Source organism: Ascaphus truei, chromosome 1 (genome assembly GCF_040206685.1).
Source record: "Ascaphus truei isolate aAscTru1 chromosome 1, aAscTru1.hap1, whole genome shotgun sequence".
Classification (NCBI taxonomy): Eukaryota; Metazoa; Chordata; class Amphibia; order Anura; family Ascaphidae; genus Ascaphus; species Ascaphus truei.
Genome location: NC_134483.1, coordinates 31346445 through 31367934, shown reverse-complemented (window position 1 = coordinate 31367934; position 21490 = coordinate 31346445). Strand labels below are relative to the sequence as shown.

The 21490-nt window shown below is 41.7% G+C and overlaps 1 protein-coding gene across 4 annotated transcripts in view; it reads left to right on the top strand.

Annotated features, from left to right (window-relative positions):
• The window catches only part of ST8SIA5 (ST8 alpha-N-acetyl-neuraminide alpha-2,8-sialyltransferase 5), a 112952-nt gene extending 97703 nt beyond the window's left edge, over nucleotides 1–15249 (top strand). For all 4 annotated transcript variants that reach the window (XM_075585725.1, XM_075585717.1, XM_075585711.1 and 1 more), the window contains 6 exons: nucleotides 464–556; nucleotides 3048–3134; nucleotides 6309–6453; nucleotides 8899–9011; nucleotides 11775–11867; nucleotides 13937–15249. In XM_075585725.1, coding sequence (XP_075441840.1) covers nucleotides 464–556; nucleotides 3048–3134; nucleotides 6309–6453; nucleotides 8899–9011; nucleotides 11775–11867; nucleotides 13937–14405 — 1000 coding nt within the window. In that variant the 3' untranslated portion in view covers nucleotides 14406–15249. The remainder of the gene's footprint in view (nucleotides 1–463; nucleotides 557–3047; nucleotides 3135–6308; nucleotides 6454–8898; nucleotides 9012–11774; nucleotides 11868–13936) is intronic.
• Nucleotides 15250–21490: the final 6241 nt, after the last annotated feature.

The window sequence follows — 21490 nt, the reverse complement described above, 5'->3', positions numbered from 1 at the left end:
CATAATGATTATTAATGTTTAAAGCGCTAACATATTCCGCAACGTGGTACAATGAGGGAATAACACATAAAACAGAATGACATACAAAATAAGAACAAATGACTGCAGAGCGATACAATAGGTGCTGAGGGCCCTGCTTGTAGGAGCTGACAACCTAGACGGAATAAGGGTCTCACAGTTGAAATGAAAGGTATAAGAGCCTGAGCATGCACTAGCATGGGGTTTGGTGGGTGTGCATGTCAAGATCTTTCTCATGTCTATCCTATTACTACATACTGCCTCTTAATGGGTGCACCCAATCAGAATGGTATTATATCACTGGTTGTTGAACCATTAAGCTAGGGACAGAAATCTTCTAAACTTATGATATATTGTAAAAAGTGCACCGTTTCTTTTTGTGATATTATACACAGAGTGCTGCTTTATGCTGGATCTAAGAGCTCTTCTTCTTGCTTTATTTCAGATACTTTGAATTTTATGAAGGTCCCTTGGAATTCAACTCTACTAAATGCTTGGAGTTCAGGCAGGATATCATGGATGTGAAAGTTCTCTCTATGTAAGTGTATTCAGGAATTCTTGCATACTGTAGCTCTAGCCAGACTGCTGTTCCCTGGGATTTCTGGGGGAAACACACAGGGTTCTTACTTCTTTCATTATTTAACACTGCAGCTAGAATCATCTCGCTCTATCCCAGACATGCCTTCACCTCCCCCTTCACTGTCCTCGGATGCAACCGCTGACTACCAGCATTTTCTTTAGGATTATTCTGCTCTTTATCAATAAATCATACACCTGTCCTTTTCTAAGTCCCATTTATACTAGCTGACTGTACCCTGCTCCTACCTCTATGGCTCGGTCCCATCTCAAAGCATTCGTGTTCGACGCAGCTTACACCAATATACTGTAGGTGGTAAAAATAAAAAGGACATTAATAACGAGTGACAATGTCAGAACATATGCACACACTCAAACAGACCAATGAGTGATCGCTTCTCTGAGGAAGGATCAGTAATGCGTGTTGTTTATGCAAAGTATCACTGAGCCTTTTAACACAGCATCACAAATGATACAGTGACGGTTCAATACAACATAAAGCCTCTGCATAAGCTACACAGTACCATTGGCTGAAACAGCTTAGAAAGGTAATGGCACTGTGCCACCTTTATTAAATATTGGGGCAGGGCTCTTTTGACCTATATTAAAAAGATGTGTATCATATTTATGCATTGCTGGTCCTGAAGGGGTTATAAAGAAAGTGTGGTTGCTGGATTTATGTCATGTTAGGAAAGTTGATGTTAAGGGACATATTGTTTTTGCCACATTGCCAATGAGTATAACATTTTTATGGTGGATATTGTTGAGCCTGTGATGCATGCGACACTGTTGGCTGCTCCAAGAGGGTTTAGGATTCCGGGCCCTGTTAGTGCTACAATGGTGAGACCAGTCTGGCATTGGTTTTTTTTCCAATTAAGATGAGTATTCTGGCACCTGGAGGTGTCTTATAGTATAGAAACACATGGACCGACCGCAAGATGCACATGGAAGGGACTGGCAATGTCTGTGTGTTAGGGCTGCTTCACTCTTTGTCCTCTCATTCAGGAGAAGGAGCTGTAGGGGGCTGGGCATACTGTATGCAGATGTACATTATTCGTGCGACATTGTTCCTACAGATAACACAACATGTCCGGTTAAACACAAAATATCATAGATTTGTATTGGCAGTGCTAGGGAGGAATATCACAGCATACAGCACCAGAGAAGACAATGACGCTTTCTACATACGTGTAGAGATATCCTGAATAGTCGTACACTACAGCACCTCAGGAGGAAAACATTTCCCAAGAGAAACATAGAATTTGATGATACATAAAAAAAACACTAGGTCTACACAAGATATTTAGGATATCCACGTTCCTATCTCGGGCAGATTTTCATTCTGTTATTGTACTAACCTTGACCACGTGCTGGGGGGAGTTCCATGGATTCCCTTTAATGAGCCGGAAATTGCACTTTGTTGAGTTAGTGCGTCCATTATTAGAGATGACTGATAGCAAACAGATCACTGATACTGTATCTCCACAAATGGTTAAGCCCCACTGGCTTATTCACCTTTCCTTTGGCATAATTGGCTAGTTTTCGTATGTCTTTGTTTAAAGGCTCTTTCCTATTTTGCAACGTAGAACCCAGACATGTGACATCTTGAGTAATATTTGTAACTTTTCACATTTAGGTCAAAAGCACATTCCATGTAATATACAAACATGTTTCTTTTTCCAGGGGCCAGTTAAAGGACCATAGCTAAATGAGGTCAAAATGATGGTGATAAATTGAATGCCATTTCTTAGGAAATGTTTTGTGACAGACACGTTTAACAGGACACAAATTAGTAATTTGTTATTAATATATCTTTAAGGCTGGCAATTGCTGGAGTATCTGAAACTGAACTTTATGATTAGAGTGAAAAGTAAAGGTAGTTTCTAAAAGAAAAGTAGTTTGATTTCACATCTAATGAGATGTGCTTTATGAAGTCCTGTCTCGCAGGAATATACATTTTCTAGTTAGGCAAAACCTGAAACTGAAATCCACATTTGTTCCTTGGTACACACAGTTGCCCGCTTCTGCACAGTACCCAAACTAAATAGAGTACTGTATTTTAACAACCTGTTAGTACTATTAACATATGGGTGGCCTGGAAATTGCACTGTGTTTCCATTTGGGGTTGAGATGCCAGCATGGACTTCTCAACTCTCAATCTTATGGTCCTCGTATTAATTCCTTGACACAAACACTGGTTCTTTGAATAAGGCCTTGCATACTGTATGTTATTAGTCAGCCTGTAATCTTGCTAAGTCCCTTTGGTGTTATGGAAAGATCTCCACTGACCAGCTTCTCAGAAGCAACACCTTGGCAGGAGAAGTGCAGGAGAGGCCCTGTTTCCTATTATCATTCTTGACTCGAAGGACTCTGTACATTACAGGTTCCTGTCCAAAAACAACTTTATAGTCTTCTGTAACTTTGGCATCTTGCTCTTTCTTTCCCTTTTCTAGGGTGAAGGAATCGGACTTGTTTGACAGATGGAAAAGTCTTCAAGTCTGCAAATGGGAAATGAACACGAGCGAAGCAAATGTTTTCAAGTAAGTGAGGTGCGGGAAACCTGCCCAGATGCAAGAGAATGGATTTGGGTTCTGCCATGTTGAGGATTGCCGGGGGAACGCAATCGGGGTATTCCCTGTTCATAGAGAAAGCAAACGCTTAATTACAATATAGCAGTGTGGCTACCCACGACTTCACCCTCTTGGGGTTATTTTTGTGTTGAATGTTTGATACTCGTAATGATATAGAGCTAGTTTCCTCTGCTCACAGTCTAAATGGGGTGTTTGTTGGATAGCACATTGAGCTCCGTTCATCTTCAACAGTCTAAAATTGGTATTGTTATGACAATTATGCTGAGGGGAAAATGTAACCCTAAAATAAACTCAGCGTGTTGTTTGGGAATTTAGTATATTTAAAATGTGTGCCTGTATTTTTTCTATCATTATTTGTAGGATGTAAATATTGCAGAAGTGTTTCCTATATCCAGCCTTAGCTCACTGATACCCACTCCCTCTGACATTGGGAGAATTACTTCATCTCTGTGTGGCACAGCCTGGCCTTTAGAAAAGATATAGTAAGACCCGTTACTTTATTCTACAATGGATAAAGGGGACCTCAAAATAAGGGTGTGCCTTTTACTCCCAGACTGTGCTTTATCATCTAAAAACCTCTTCAAGTACGAGAATGTGGACGGCAACAATTTAGGTTTCTAAATCAAACAAAGCAAGAGATAAAAGGGGGTTATGCACTAAGCAGTGATAAGTGGGTTTTCTGGGTACTATGCACAAAGCAGTGATAAGTGCTTTTAAGTGAGATAGCTGCCTTTATAGCATGATACTGCCTGCTGTGAGATTCACAAAGCAGTGATAACAGTGCAGTATCGCGCTATAATGGCTTTTTCTCTCACTTAAAAGAACTTAACACTGCTTTATGAATCTCACAGCAGGCAGTATCACGCTATAATGGCTTTTTATCTCACTTAAAAGCACTTATCACTGCTTAGTGCATAAGCCCCAAAAAGTGAGTGTGATAAGCGCACCTTGCGTACTTAGAAAAGGGAATCACAAATAAGGTTTAAGAAGGATCCTCTCTCTCAGTGGTCTAGATACTCTAAGCTCTGTTAGGCTAATTAACATGACATTAACCTAAATGACCGTCCTGTTAATAGTAATGCTAATAAACCAAAGAGAATAACGTAACATTAACCCAGTTTTGCGCGTTGAAGTAGGGTTTCATTAAGGTCCATTAAGGTTAATGCAGGGACTTTACGTTACATTAGTTACGTTACCTAAACTTGCTGTTACTTGCAGCCGGAGGCTGAAATAGGACTTTTACACAGTTATTTCCCTCTCCTTTCCTCTCTTTGTTTTACTTCAGTTAAATCCCTACATCAGGGTCTGGATGGGAATAACACCAAGACTGCATCTTTAATATAATATTATATGTAATGATATATACTACGGACGTTGTTTTTGCATGAAATTATCCTTGTGAATATGGGTTAATCTCATGGAAATCAACGTCTATTATTATTTTATGTTAAGTATAATGGAACTAACTGTGGTGTTTCATCCACCCAGACGCTGTAAACGCCCCACTGCATTTAATGGTCTGGATGTGAGTAATGCCAGGTTTAGGAATGACCTGGGGGAAATGCCTCTTTGGCATCTCACTATCATTAGCGTCGGTAAAAAGGAACACTGCGCTATTTAAATGAGTAAAACGAGACTGGCGTTACTTTATTCACTTTGGTGGATGAACATCTCTACTAACATGGTGTTAAATGAGGTCATGTCAAATCGCCTATCGGAGCTTAGTGCTTCTGTGACGAAGTAGTTTAAATGGTCCTTTTCTGCTGTTAATTTCAATATTTAAAGCTGCAGACCTCTCGGCCTTTTGGCTAAGATCAAGCGTAGTGTCTATCCTACCTGTGGCAGGAGTAGGGTGGACAGTGGCACACATTTGGTCCTCTGGCCTGGTCGAGAGGTGGGATGAGCCCAAGATTTCTTGGATCCATGCACCCTGGCTGGAGAAGTCACAGGGGGGGGGGGGGGGCTCTTACTACAGTACCATCTGTGTGAGGCTCACTGTGGGCACGGTTATGCTCTAGTGCAGCTACACAATGGTATGTGGAACAGTTCCCAGCATTGGACCCTTGATTCTACGGATTTACTTCCCATATTCACGTAGTTCCTGGGACTTCTGTCTAAGGGGGGCCGAAATTTTTTAACACATCCGGCCCATCAGGGCTGGTGTGCTCCGGCACAGACACGCAGCACTTGGTGTCCTGCTATGGTCGCTGTAGCAGTGCACCCACTTTACACATAGCACTTACTTTGTGTTTGTGTATGCGAAGGAGATGCAATGATGCACGGCTAGTCACGTCTCTCTTCGGAGAGAGAACGACGCGGGCGAGTAGGCTCCGGCCGAAAACCAAAGACTTGGACTTTCTTGCAGACCTTCTGGCCGAAGAAAAGAAAAGGAGGACGCCAGAACCCTGATGGAGGACGTCGTCAAGAAACCCTCTGAACTTCCTGGCCATCAGGCTGAAGATCCTTGGGAGCAGTAACAGGACTTGTTCGACTTCGGGAGGACAGTCTCAAGCAAGAGCACCCAAGCCGCTTCGCATTTCACGGGAGAGGGGGGGGGGGGGGGGAAGCTGCAGACCAAGCAATATTCTACATGTGTTTTTATTTTATAAATCAGTTCTTTACTATGAGAAATTACTTGTAGCATATTTTTTTTAAACAATTCTGAATAACATTTTAAATATTTTATAATGTAACTAGCATTTTTTGTTTCTATAGCAACCATTTACAAAGTCATACCCCCCTCCTCTTCTGAAACTGGCTCTGGTACACCCCTTTTTGAGCCCCGCCCTCTCTCGATAGCAGTGCACCAATTGTATCTAGTGACTGCTTGGTCACATGTTCTTCCCAACAGAACTTTACATCTTTGGTCCTCTTCTGCTGCACTAACAGGCATTTAGTGAACCTCCGAGCCGAATCTTCGCAGATCGATTGGCAACTTAGCTAATTACTTATTATTGGGTGGATTGTATCAATGCGCATTTTAAAGGGGGGGGGGGGGAAACTGGCAGCTTGGGCTGCTGATTTACTATATGTACTGTACATAATGCTCGTGTTGTCACCTGATAGACATGGCAGTGTGTAAAGCAAAACAGTGGTTATCATTCTACTCTTTGTTTTCTGCAGGTCTGCACTATCAAGGTGTTGCAATGCTCCGTCCTTTCTTTTCACCACCCAGAAGAATACTCCTCTTGGAACAAAACTCAGATATGAAGTTGACACCAGTGGCGTATTTCAAATCAGTTCAGACATATTCAAAATCTTCCCCAAGGTACTTCACACGCCCAGAAAAGTTTACATTCTAGATAAAGTGCAAACCTTACACAGTGTCCAGCAAGCTCGTAGAGTAGTGATTCTCAACAAGTGGTGGTTCAATTCCACAATCGCTTAGTTGGGACCATTATGTCCAGTAAATGTACAAGCGTTTTAGAATGAGTTTATTTATAGCCTTATTGATGGGTGGAATGAGTTCAATGAGTTATAGAATTGTTGCAGATTTTCTTCACGCTCTGTCTGCATTATGAACACATTATGTATATCTTTATAAAGGCTCAAAAGAGTAGCCCAAACATGAGGCCATTATAATACATGTTTGCATATTTTTGGTGTGCCTATCTCTTTGTTATTTTTGTACAGTACCTTATACTGTAGGTACTCTGATAGCCCTCTCCAGTTGTCTGGTCCATACTATCTAAGTGTGTGCCCCAACCCCTTCACATTGTTATGTATACCTTTATTTATATTGTGCCATCTAGATGCATAGCACTTTAAAGCAGTAACATGTGATATAATAGGAATAAGCGCTTCAGACATAAAAGTAGACAAAGAAGTCCCTGCCCCAAAGAGCTTACAATCTAAGTGGTAAGGAGGGAGAACTTACAGAGACACTAGGGGAGGGTGTTATGGGAAGTGCGTCTGTAAGGGGTCATGGTGAATGCATATGAGATGTATAGTGTGAGCCTGCGGAGCATCCCATATGCTACGACGTTAGATATGTCTTAGTATGCAATGTAAAGATTGCCCTACTGTGATATGCTCATAGCAATTGCAATACCCAATGATTGAAGGTACATTTCATCCAGCGCAAATGTTGCATGGAATTTATTGTGTGTATCTCTATGCCATTGTGATGTTACTGTACAGACATTCCACACACGTTAACCAGTAGGATGAGGGTAGTAGTTTATTATCCTTCGGTTTGTTGTGGATTTATGTAGTGTCGAGGCATGAAGCTGTTGGTATTTTTAACTTGTGGCTTTGGAATTCCCTCACCTAAGGGGAGCAGTGCTGGCCAACTCTAGTCCTCAAGGGCCACCAACAGGCCAGGTATTAGGGATATCTCTTCTTCTGCACAGGTGGATCGGTCATTGACTGAGCTCCTGATTCAGCCACCTGTGCTAGAGCAAGGATATCCTGAAAACATGACCTGTTGGTGGCCATTGAGGAATGAAGTTGGCCCCTCCTGAATTAGAGTGTCCATACATTACCTCCTATGATTGGCCTGCTTGGATCTCCCGGTTTGTGGACACTAAGGAACGTGTATAAAACACCAATTTATGAGCTCTCAGGGACCAGTTGCTCCAGCTAAGGTTGCAGTGGGGCTTGGGAATTATTTCACATACAAATAACTGTGAACACATAAGACGGTCTTATTCCCGGCACCGCTTCAATTGCATTCTCAATTAACACCCCTGAGCAAACCCTGAAGGACCTGGCTGTGCCCAATAAATAATATCACTACCTGCAAAACTATATATAGATACAGATATATAGAAACACACAAAACAAAGAAACCCCCTGATAAGCACTCAGATGTATCAAATGAACATATAACTACACATGTGTCCAAAATAATTTAAATTTTAATCAAACACATCTAACAAAAAATCTAAAATAACACACACATGGAACCAGAACAAAAAAGACCTCCAAAATACAATATAAATAACGGACAATTACATAAAGGTACTACAATGGGTAACTAAGAGGAGAAATGCACCTAAATTGAAGATAACATTGGGGACCAAGTACCGAATGAAATCACGACTGGCCGGACATAAAGACAAATAGTCACACAAGTGAACAAATCCCAGATAATAATACTACTGGCTGACCATATTGAAATGTAAACAACCAAAATGCTACAGGCAGTAACAAACATAGCACAGATGAACAACATGATGATACAAAACAACAAATGTCTGTGTCTAAATATCCCTACAGGTCTATAGGTTGCAACCATATAAGCACAGGGAGCTGAAATAGAAGGACTCACATAGAGAAGAGTATGCAAATCAGTAGATGTTGAACCCTAAAATGGTAATATAGGGTACATTGTCCTGAATGAGATGTCCAAAATATAACCAAAACATGGCAATCCCTGGTGCAGAGGAAGTTACTTCCTGGGTGGGAGGTTGGTGCTGATCTACCACAGTAAAGAGTCCCTTAGAAGTAAACAATGTCCATAGTAATAAAAGGAGGTCCCCGTCTGACCCACTCAACGCGTTTCGCCTCAGTGTGCTTCGTCCCAGAGAGGTTATATATATATATACATATATATTCATGTAGAGGTATCAGTACCGTGTTAGCCGAGCTTCAATAATCAAAAAATAAATAGATGATTCCGTTCTGTGGCTAACGAAATGCTTTTATTTGTGCGAGCTTTCGAGATACACTGATCTCTTCTTGTTACTAACTGTCTCTTTCTTGATTGTAGGATATGCCTTACTATCGGTCGCAGTTTAAGAGATGTGCTGTGGTTGGGAATGGAGGGATATTAAAGAAGAGCAAATGTGGGAAAGAAATTGATAATGCAGATTTCGTCTTTCGGTAACCCAATCCTATTTCTTTTCTCTTTTTTTTTTTTTTTTTACTCTCTTTTGGACTGAAAAGTACCATGTAATTATTGTAACGTGGCAGGAACCTCCTTATCTACATGACTTCAAGTCAGGTCTGGAATTATTTTACATATATATATATATATATATATATATAATTTGTGCAGTTATATGCATCCATGTTTAAACTATTTGCACTCTGTTGTACCAATGTGTGCTCGTTAATTAAACAAATTCATTGAAAAACAAAAACAAAACTGCATTGCATAAATAAATATTCCAAGGGGTTTTATCATATAAAGTTTAGATAGAGGGCTGTGCTGTGCTGTGGTGTGGTGTGCTGTGCTGTGGTGTGCTGTGCTGTGGTGTGCTGTGCTGTGGTGTGGTGTGCTGTGCTGTGGTGTGCTGTGCTGTGGTGTGCTGTGGTGTGCTGTGGTGTGCTGTGCTGTGGTGTGCTGTGCTGTGCTGTGCTGTGGTGTGCTGTGGTGTGCTGTGCTGTGGTGTGCTGTGCTGTGGTGTGCTGTGCTGTGCTGTGCTGTGGTGTGTGGCACGCACACCGTGACCACCGGGGACTCAGCCGTAACAATGTAGGAAGCCAAAATGAATACCCTGGACTAGGCCAGAAACATTTAGCCAAGACCTGTTTCCTAACCCCATTGGAAGCCACAGTGGCCATGTAGGCATACATTATGTATGCCCTTTATTCAACCCGGGCGGTCTGACCTCTATCCCCAGGTCACCTACCTCCATAAGCCACCCGCTTACCCTTACCCCCCAACAAACATTTTCCCCCCTTCAACAGTACTGGACATTAAGCCTACTCTCAAAGGACTAGATTGGTCATCACTTGAGTCAAGGCGCAAAGTTCATCTTTGCCGTATGCAAATACACAGAGTTACACAGCGTTAGCCATATGCAAATGAGGGGCCTTAGCGCCCGTTTGTTTGCATATATTTAGCTTTGTGGATGTCCGTTAATGTCAGGGAAGCTAACGTCCGGTAACTATTTAGGTAACGTTAGTCTGGTTCCCCTGACGTAACCGAGCTTTGTGGAGCTACCCCTTGGTCTTATTACTTCACCCCCCTTTCATTTTTATTTCTCTTGAAATATAAGCCTTTGCCATATACAGCAGTGCGCCGAAAAGGCACACAGTACAGTGGGTGATTAAAGGTCCCTGCATTTTTTTTTTACCTGCGTCTCTTCTACTTCCTAAATGTTTATTATGCAAAGTGGCCAAGGTTAACACGCCTACCCCAGAAGAGCATTGCCTGCACCATTCTTATGTCTAATGTACAAAGCTGGTGCATGCCGGGCTCATATCAAGCACTGATTTTGTATACTAAACAAATAGGAAGCATAAAAGACCGTTTCAAATGCAAAATGTGCATAAATCACACTTTTTTTTTAAAAGAGAGGACTCTGAAAAGGCTTGGCTGGCAGGGTTATCAACTTCCAAACAAGGGAGTCATACTAATGATGGCTGAAGTACGGTGTCAGGCTGGATTAAGCACAGTGATGTCAAGTGACTTACAGACTTCTTTTCCTGCTATTATCATTGAGCAATCCTGCCTTCCTTTTAATTCCTCAGTCCATTTTTGCATCTCGGTATACACTCACCCCCTACTAACCTTAATCAAAAGTATACCATTTTGGGACAGTTCTGCTAAATTAGTGAATTTTGACTACGTTAGTACACAGGGGGGCTCAATTATGTCCTGCCACTTTCAATTTATTACAAACCAAAGATATACTTGAGAAGATAAAAACCTACCATTAAAAATTAATTGTATGATTTTCCCTAATTGGCTGACATTTGTCACCGGATCTCATACTAAATTTGGAATGTCCTGTTACTCCATGGAAATTACATTGACGGACTAGCATTATATTAATGTTCAGTCTTTACGGTTCATAGTTTATTATGACGTTGCCCTAGCATGCCGACGTTTCGGTCAGGGAAATGACCTGCAAGGTCTATCGCAGCGGCTGCATTTTCTTGTTGTTTACTGTGATGTGCAGAGAATCAGGCGCTTACTATAACTCTTGGTGGTGCCAGCTGTTGTCTGGCACAAAGCACACGTCTGCACCCTGCAGAACAAATTATTCCTAGTCTAATGTCTGGCTCCCGGAAATGTCTTTTAAGTAAACAATGAAGCTCTTGAGCTCTTTAGTGAATTTAGCCATATGGGTCAACATAAAGAAGAGGGCTCCTTGATCTATAGATTTTCTGTTTAATCTTCTTCTGGTAGGGTCCCTCATGTAAAGAGAAGTTGTATTCAAGTTTCTTACAGTTGATTCAGACTGTTAGCCGGGAAGGTTTACAATATCGCAGATGGAAAAATGATGTTTAGAGTCACGACAAACTGCGGGGCTTATTTACTAAAACCTCCCGGCTTCAAAACCGGGGCAAATGCAATGTACAAGATTTAGCAAAGGAAATTACATTTTGTACGTTGACAAATCTTGCCCAATGCTTTTGCCCGTTTTTTCAATCTTTAGTAAATAATTTGGTTTACTGCACAAAGGGCCTGTAACACTTTGCAGTACCATTGTATTTCAAGCTTCTCTAGAAACTTAAGCAACACTTCCTATAAGTGAAGTATATAGGCATTGATATTAAATAAAAGTACTGATACCACGTTGCTTTTTAAATGTATGTTTCCATATTTAACGCTGCTGCATTGCAGCAACATTTCCGTAAGAAAATAAATGACAAGCCTAAAATAAGCAGCCTGCTCTGTGTCTCTTTCTGCAGATGCAATTTGCCGCCTATATCCGAAAAATATGTGGTGGATGTGGGGATGAAGACAGACGTGGTGACAATCAACCCAAGCATCATCACAGAACGGTTAGTTGTGTTACGTCCTTCCACAAAAAGAATCAACGGCTTCCTTTCATAGATTGATTTTGTGGCATTTTTAACTTGGATCCGAGCCATTTGCGAATACATTTCTTACTGTTGCCTCGCCTCTGAAAACTCGCAGGAATGTTCAGATAAAGCCTGCAGGCCAGATGCACGGGTGTATCAAATGCCTCCGGCATTAGAAATCGCTTTTTTCCACAATGACTGTCAGTTCATAGGCACGTTGAGGGGAAAAAAAGGTTCACGTGTATTGGGATAAACTGAGGCATCGTGATACTTTATAGTTTACAAATTGTCAAACCTCAAAGGGCTCTTTAGATTCAGCAGTTATTCAGAAAGTCCGAGATTATGACATATTTTGTAATAAGATGACAGCTGTGTAGGATGTACAGTTTAAGCATGTGCAGTGCTTAAGCAGACAGCTTCACATCCTCTCCCTCCTCCCTCTCATCCTCCTCTCTCTCGCACCACTCTCTCTCCCCCCTCTCTCTAGCCCCTCTCTCTCTCTCTTGCTCCCACCCCCTCACCTCTCTCCCCCCTCCCGTTCTTCCCTCCCTCCTCTCTCCTCCTTTCCTCACCTCTCTCTCTCCCACCTCCCTCCCCTCTCTCCCACATCTCTCTCCCACCTCTCACCCCTCTCCCCTCTCTCCCACATCTATCTCCCACCTCTCACCCCTCTCCCCTCTATCCCACCCCTCCCCTCTCTCCCACCCCACTTCTCTCTCTCCCACACCCCCACCTATCTTTCCCACACCCCACTTCTCTCTCTCTCTATCTCTCTCCAATATATACTAAACCCCCCTCCACAATACACATATAGTAACCCCCCTTCCCAAATTCACATAAACCCCCCTCGATACACACAATAACCCCCTCCTCAATACACATACTAACCACCTCCTCAATACACATAACCCCCCAATACACATAACCCCCACAAAATACACAATAGCCCCCTCCCCAATACACATAATAACCCCCCTACATACACACAATACACATAATAACCCCCACACACACAATACACATAATAACCCCACCCTCCATGCACATAACCTACCCACAATATACACAACCCCCACAATACACATAATAACCTCCAATACTCATAAAAACACACACACACGTTCACTCCCCCTCCTCTAAGAATTTTACCTGGGAGGGGTGGGGAGAATAGGGCTGCTCCGGGCCATCTGCTCTGCTCAGCCATGCAGGGAGCAGGGAAACAGGCAGGGGTGGGGAGGGATTGGCTGTGCGCAGTGACAGCCCCGCCCCCAGACCGTACCGTCACAAAAAAGCCCTGGGCACGTATATATATATATATACACACACACACGCGCACGCGCACACACACACACTGTTAAAGCAAAGAACAGAAGATCAGCTCACATCCCAAATCCCTAAAACAGAACAATTAATCATTATTTAGCCTTTATTACTTATGTCGTGCTGCATAAAAGCCTGGAAATCTTTAACGATTTCTAATAATGCGTTTAACTTGGGGCAGCATGGTCGAAGTAATAAGAAAGGTGGAATAATGATGACTGGTTGGGATTTCGTTTATTTTGGATGTGCGTTGATCCTGTCGTATAATTAAGAGTATAACGAGACAGCGGATCCTCCTGCTCCCCTGAATTCACACACAGACTCCGGGGTATCTTCTGTAAGCTGCGAGATCGGCGATCTCAGCGCTTATAGAATATACCCCTCTGAGGGTTATTCATTAAGCTGCGATAGAGGTTTCCATGCGATAGTCACAGACCGGCACAATTTAGCATATAACACCCTCTGTGCTCACGTAATACCTCTGCTGCTGGAGTGGCCTGTGTCATATGTCTTTACATTGGAAGTATTCAATATGCAGTTCAATACAGTCAATCACAGACTCCGACTCAAGTCATTAAAGACTTCTGCGCATATTATTGAATAACCCCCAGTGTGTTTAACCCCTGCAGCAGAGGAAATATTACATGTATTTCCAAGATTTTTGGGTGCTGTTAGTTTGTCTGAATTTAATAGAGGGGGCTGATTGCAGTCACTTTGTTCCTTAATAGATTTCACAAGCTGGAAAAGTGGAGAAGACCTTTCTATGAAGTGTTGCAAGGGTATGAAAATGCATCCGTACTCCTCCCTGCCTTCTACAACACCCGCAACACTGACGTGTCCATCCGGGTGAAGTACGTCCTGGATGATTTTGAGTCACAGCAAGCCGTGTATTACTTCCACCCGCAGTATCTCATCAACGTCTCCCGTTTCTGGCTCACCCAAGGCGTTCGGGCGAAACGCGTCAGCAGCGGTTTAATCCTGGTGACCGCCGCCCTGGAGCTGTGTGAAGAGGTGCACCTTTACGGCTTTTGGGGTTTCCCCATGAACCCCTCAGGGATCTTCATCACTCACCATTACTACGACAATGTCAAACCGCGTCCCGGCTTCCATGCAATGCCTGCAGAGATTTTTAACTTCATCCACATGCACAGTAAGGGCATTCTGCGAGTGCACACAGGCACCTGCAACTGCTGCTGATGGGACATTTCCACGTGCACTTCATCTATCTAATGAACCAGATGTGTGTGTGTGTATTCATCAGTCAAACTGAGATTATGCAATAATGTTCTGATGCAGACTGCATTGGGGCCAGGCCTCCATGTGAGCTGGGACTTGCCAGCGTCATTTTCATGACTTCATAGGTGTAGGTTAATTTGGAAAGCCAACTGAAAACCCATCGTCATCACCAGCCCTGGGTTGACAGCTAAAACTTTAAGAGCTAAGCACACGCTATAAAAACCACACACAGAGCACACCGTGTAGTTATCAGCAGCTGACATAAAGACTAATTACACCAGGCAATGCCGAGGGGTAAGGATGTGTATTGCTGATACTTTGGTTTTCAGTTTCACCATTGTGCTTTTTTACTAATTATCTCAATTACCATACAATGTTTGTTTTTTAAGCATTGTTCTTTTACTTAAGGGCGAAAAGATGTTGGTTTGTCCAATAGCAACCTATGTTCTGTACAACGTGTGTGAAGTCGCGTCCCCCGTCTGTGTCAGCATCACTGTCTCTTCATGTTTACCTCTAGACCTCTTACCTCAGATGATCCCACCACTCTGTGACAATGTTGCGACAGTGCAGAGACGAAGCGGAATAAAGAAGTGCGGCGGCCTTGTTAGCACAGACTGTACAGGCAGACTGTGAATATACAAGCTAAGATTAGGGGTTCCGGTTTTAGGTACTAGCACCACTAACAGGTCATCTTGCACTTTCAGTTCAAACCGATAAACACTGGAAATGAAGCATTTTTTTCCTATTAAATTCCACGTCTTGTGACGGCCCATTCCCAGGACAGGGACAGAGGCATTATAGGTGGGGGGGGGGGGGGGGAGGGGAGTATGCAAACTAAAATGGAAAAGTGCACCGATGAATACCACATTCAAATACATGTCAATCTGTTTTCATTGCTCACACTGATAAACACTGATTTAAAAAAAAAAAATTTTAAATGAAAAAACAAAGAAACACCAATAATCACTGAAAATCGGAATCCCTACTTGCGATCGAGTCTGAACTTCTTAGCGAGAAGTTGTAATCTCGTGATGTATTTATGACTTAAAGGGACCAGGTCAAAAATAGTTCTTAAACAGCTTATCAGTGTAATTGGCTTCTTTAGAAAGATCCTTAAAGTTGCTGCTTTGCTTTTTTCGTTCATGGGAAAAATGAATCTGTATCACTTCTTGTTGCTAACACTGGATTCAATCATATCTGCTGTCTCCCGGTTTGACTAATGGTGGCTTCACAATTACTTTGTAAACACACTGTGCATGTCATTACCCAGAATCCCTGGCTACAGTGGAAACATGTGTTTGCTAAACGATAATGGGGTAAAGACAGATTTGCAGACCTGTCTGAGACATGCAAATGCACCACAAGCGGTATTTATATTTACTAAACAAAGAAACAAAGCTAAGCTGACAATTTTGATTGCTGGCAAAGCCTTACTACTAAAATACATTAGTTAAAGATGTTGAAACCCAAACCAGAGCATTGATTTACTATGGAAACGTTAAAACTTTAAATACTCATTTTAAAAATACTTTTACTTGTCCGATTTCAAAAAAAGATGTTAGTCAACTACATTTAAACTATTAAAAATGCCACTGTCCTTCGTCTGAGGCGGGATCGTCCCTTTCAAAGGGGACTGAGTCCAACATAGGACTACAGTGAACCAATGGCTGTAACCCGTTCCATAAGTTAAATGTAAATAGAAACGCCGCAATGTCATCTCTATTGGTGACCACGGCAGCCACGTTTGTACTCCACCACCATATTTGTAGATTTTTGTGTGTCAAAACCGGCACACACAAAAAACCCTCGAAATATTTTGATGATCTTTCAAAATAACCTTTTTCATAAGAAGCCCTGGAACAGACGAGCAAATGGTCATCGCCGTTATTTCGTTTGTCTTTATGTTGTAGAGCAATGACGATGCCACCATTAGGCAAAGCGATGAAAGTATGAAACAATAAGTACTCGGTAAGGATGAATTTCCCGGTAAGAGTGGGTATGGATAAAGCTACCACACTTCCTGGTTTACCATGCAGTGTTCCAAAGGAAAGAAGCACATTGGTTCTGGATCACTGTCAAAAACATAAAGTCTTATTACAATCACTAAAACTATGTTTATTAAAAAAAAATAAGTATAACTGATGACATTGTAAGAGCAGCCATAAACGTTGTCTCATTCATATATATATATATACGGCTATTTTCTGCTATATATATATATATATATATATACATTTTAAGAGCAGCCATAAACGTTGTCTCATTCATATATATATATATATATATATATATATATATATATATATATATATATATATATATATATATATATATATATATATATATATATATATATATATGAATGAGACAACGTTTATGGCTGCTCTTAAAATGTATATATATATATATATATATATATATAGCAGAAAATAGCCGTATTAGTCCAGTTGCGATAGTGCAGAATAAATGAGTTCTTCAGTTTTAGGTGATACCTTTTTTATTGTTACCCTACCTTATCTACAGTAAATATCTGTTGTATTTTTTTTCTCTCTCTACACTGTTTTAGCCATTGAATCCTTTGTATATCACTATTGCTTGACCTGAAGAAGAGAGGATAACTCTTGAAAGCTTGTCCTATGACATAAATTGTTAGTCCAATAAAAAAGGTATCACGTAATAGTGAAGAACTCATTTATTCTGCACTATATCTATATCTATATATATATGTGTGTGTGTGGTTCGTGTCAATGTGACAGAAATGTGGTAGCCTTAGGTCTAGAATAAGTCATTTTTATAATGTTTCTATTTACAAGTCTAAAGTACGACTACTTTTATTTACACGTTTGCGCATCCACTTTCATTATAACAAAAACGGGATTTAAGAAAGATGCTCTTGTTATGTATAACTTATTTTATAAACTAATAATAAGGTTCAAATAGCTTTGCCCCAATGTTTTATACATTTAGATTTTCTTTTTCAATCAGGAAACTTCTTATTTAATCAATTTTGACCACTGGATCTGAAAGGATTTCGGTAAGAAAAACATTAATTTTTCACAAGACCAAGCTAATAACGTTTCCACTTTACAGGTGATTGGATCTTTCTCAGCCAACTAATTACATTGATAAATTGTTGCTTTTGTGTTTGCTATGTAAGGCAGACCCTTTAACAGGAGATGTATATTTCAGTTACTATGGTCAGTTCCAATTTTTGAATGCTTCAGGTTTTAGCAAGTGTTGGACTATTGAATGGAATTGTAATTTGAAGCCATAAGTGTGACTCCAAGGGGTTAATTCTGTATACGCCAAAGTGGCAGTTTGGACGTTTTCGGATGAAAATTCCTATTGATTACTATTGGGATATTCATCCGAAAAACGTCCCAAACTGACAGTGTACAGAACAAGGCCTGAACAGGTACACTGTATAGAACAAGGCCTCAGCCACACATCTAAGATGGAAATTCCAACTCATGGTAGCACTAGTCTACATGTAAACGCAGTCCAACAAGGCGTACATTATTTGCCTGAGATCAAATCTCTTCTAAGATTTTATGGAAAGGAAGGAGATTTCTCCCAACTTATTATTAGAGGGTTGCCACATTAAAGTTTTTCTAATATGGGACGCCGAAATCCAGTATAAAAGTGTAACGTCATAATAAGGGATGAATGATTTGTTTATGCTTCGAGCTGAATGGTATCCCCCGCTTAACCGCTATATTCTTTGATTTTATCATCTCTGCTCTTGGCGGTTTGGGGGAAAGACGCGCACTGAGCTAACAAGTAACGGTGGTACGAAAAGTAACGCCCATAGGGGTGGGTGTATTATGAGATGAACAGGCAGTGTCCTAACTTTAATATATTAATAATTTAGTAAGGCGACATCTGTCGGAAAAGGAAACTATTACACTCACGTTTATATGACTGACTTAATTACAGTCATTTTAAGTGAAGGCGCAAAAATACGGGACATTTAGGCGTCTCGACCGACCTTTCCCAGACAATGGGACAAGTCGATGAAATAAGGGACAATCCTGTATATACGGGACGTCTTGCAACCCTAAACTTATATCAAAGTTGGAGGCGTGTTGAAGACTTCTCCTGTCATTAGCTCAGCATACATCGTGCTCCTGATCTCATCTGATGAATGTTAGTAAAACCTTCAACAGCGGGAATGAGACTTGGCCACTTAGTCCTGCTGATTCCCCCCCCTCAGCCATGGTTCTACAAGCTGGCATGAAACGACAGTAATATTAAGTCATAACTGGTGTTTTAACCCTGCTCTAGCTATCCCCCTACTACAGACAAGTAGAAGGTGTGTAAATAGGAAGCATTATACGTGCTGCTAAACTGTGTAGTTTTATAAATTGCAAAGCAATGAAGCCCTTTGCTGTCTTTCTATGCACTGCAATCCTTGTGGCAGCAGATAAGTTAACTGTACAGTATCGTGTTGTTTAACATTGGGTAACTCGGCCTCTTAGTGTGTGCGTTTCTGCATAGCCATTTGTACTGTATGTCCCTTCATGATTTACTCCTATCCACACCAATGGGCCACCAGCAAGGGCAGCACCGGCACAAAGGCAACAAGTTCTGCTTTCTAAAACAGAGGGCTCCATGTATCAAAGGGCGAATTAGAGCGCCAAGTCATCCTGCCGGAACTCGCACAGTAATACACCTGCGCCAGGCAGCATCCTGGTTACTCCATTTCTTGGTATGTCTGCCTGCGACGCGATGAGGGATTTACGAAGCATGTGGGAGGAGTTAGGACGGTGTTACATTTGCAGATTGGCGCCAGTCGGTGTATTAAGAGATGTGTAATTTGCGTTACTTTTCTTGATGGTTTTCCTCGTCACGCTAAAGATGGCGTGCGTCTTTTTCTAAAACCGTAGAAATACACTTCAGAAACGTGTGCATTTTGTACGCAGCTGCGTCAGCGCGCAGGTACCTCTTACAGAGAGCCTGGAATGCAGCATATCAGAGATAAAATGCAGATAAGATGCACGTAACCATTGGGCAGCACAGCCATTACTGTTACCAGGTGAAACATCAGCCATTTTATGCTGTCCCTGTAATAAATTACAAAATGGAACAAAAGGCATGATACATGTTAGTATCAATGTCGCAAATCAAGTGTCATTTGTGAAACCGAGCATCATTGGCTGCTGCTTTACATTAATACCTGAGTCTTTTGCAGTAAGGGATATAATAGTGTCTTTATTAACACTGCTACTCTGGCACATATCCTCAGACTAATACAATGTTTGTGTTTGACCTGCAGTATACCATGCACTTGTTGATGTATGGGCGTTGTGAGGAATGATGATACAGAGAAGTGGTTCTCAACTCCAGTCCTCCAGCCCCTGCAACAGGTCAGGTTTTCAGGATATCCCAGCTTCGACTGAGCCTCTGATGGAGCCACCTGTGCTGAAGCAGGGACTGATTGAGCCAACTGTGCTGAAGCAGGGACTGATTGAGCCAACTGTGCTGATGCAGGGACTGATTGAGCCACCTGTGCTGAAGCTTGGATATCCTTCAAATTTGACCTGTTGGGGGGGGGGGGGGAGGGTCTTGAGGACTTGAGTTGAGCCCACCAGATAAAGAGCCAGGCTTTTAAACTGGCGGCCCATAGGCCAAACCCTATTGGGCACCGATTGGGCCCTTGGACTTTCTGTACCCAGCAGAGGCTTAAACGTCGCCGTGCATTTTACCAGACTGAACCTCACTTGTAATTGAAGTTAAAGTAAATGTATTACATTACATGACGATAAGCTGCGACCCTCCTGCTCGTCCATCGTCCATCGTTTGTTTTGGTGTTTTTTTTTTTTTAAAACGGGCCCCTTTGGAAAGCTAAGGGAAGAGCCCCGCGTGCTGAAGAAACACTCGCGCAGGGTTCATGGAGACATATCCCGGCGCATACTTAGGGAAAGTTGGTAATCTCCTTTGCTAGGTCTTCTGGGAAATGTAACTTCAGTGGTTTTGTGACGCCCCGGGCTAAAAATACCCACATAACTGAATGGCTCGGCTTGTACCAACAACAGGCTAGAAAAGTACCTCAACATGTGTACCCGGGAAGAGGGAATCAACAATGTAATCCTTTGCATACCTCGAGGTATAAATATACTGCAGGTTTGAAGCATTTTTCCATGGGGAAAGAACTCTTAAGACAAGCAGTCGTGCAGTGAAACTAAAAAGGTTAGGATAAGGAGACATGTGGGGAAAGACTTTGCCACTGAAAGTGTAGTTGATGCATGGTACAGTCTCCCAGCATCCAGCAAAGGTGATGGAAGCAGGTAAAAAAAAAACGCTAAATGAATTGAGATAGCCATGTAGCCCATAACATTTTTACTTTAAGTGCGTTCATGCACGGTGCTCTTCTCCTGGCAAACAGCAGGAAGTTGAAATGACCGAATGGCACTGGTTAACTGCAGAAAACGTTCTATGCCACAGTGTCGGAGAAGGTTAAACAGACTGCATGTGTACGGGAATCAGGATACAGGGTGAGACGGAGCTGGCGACGGGCGAAATGGGCAGACTGGTTGTGGTCACTGGTCTTTATCTGCTGTCAGCTTCCTATGTCAATATCCGTTGCACGGAACAGCTGCTAATAGTCTGAAACGTCATTGACTCCTGCCAGCACCCGCCGCCCATTATACGCTAAAAAGAAATATGCGCTCCAATTCCCATTAATTGGTTGGCGGGTAAAGAAGTTACAAGAGCTGTTATTTTTCTTTCATCTCGGGTACACATGCCAATGCCCGCTGATTGTCCGTGAGTCGCACCGATTTAGAGGCAGTCACGCAGATTTTAAGCTTCAGGAGTCCTATATATGTCAGGAAGGGCTCACTGATCGAAATCAGTACTTTTCTATTAAGGTTTTTCTTTCTTTTTTTGTCATAGTCCAAAAATCCCAAATGTCAATGATTTCAACCCATGGAGGTTCACATATCTGCCCTGGGTCAGATTTGTGACAAATATATATATATATATATATATATATATATATATATATATATATATATATATATATATATATGTATAGACAATTAAAC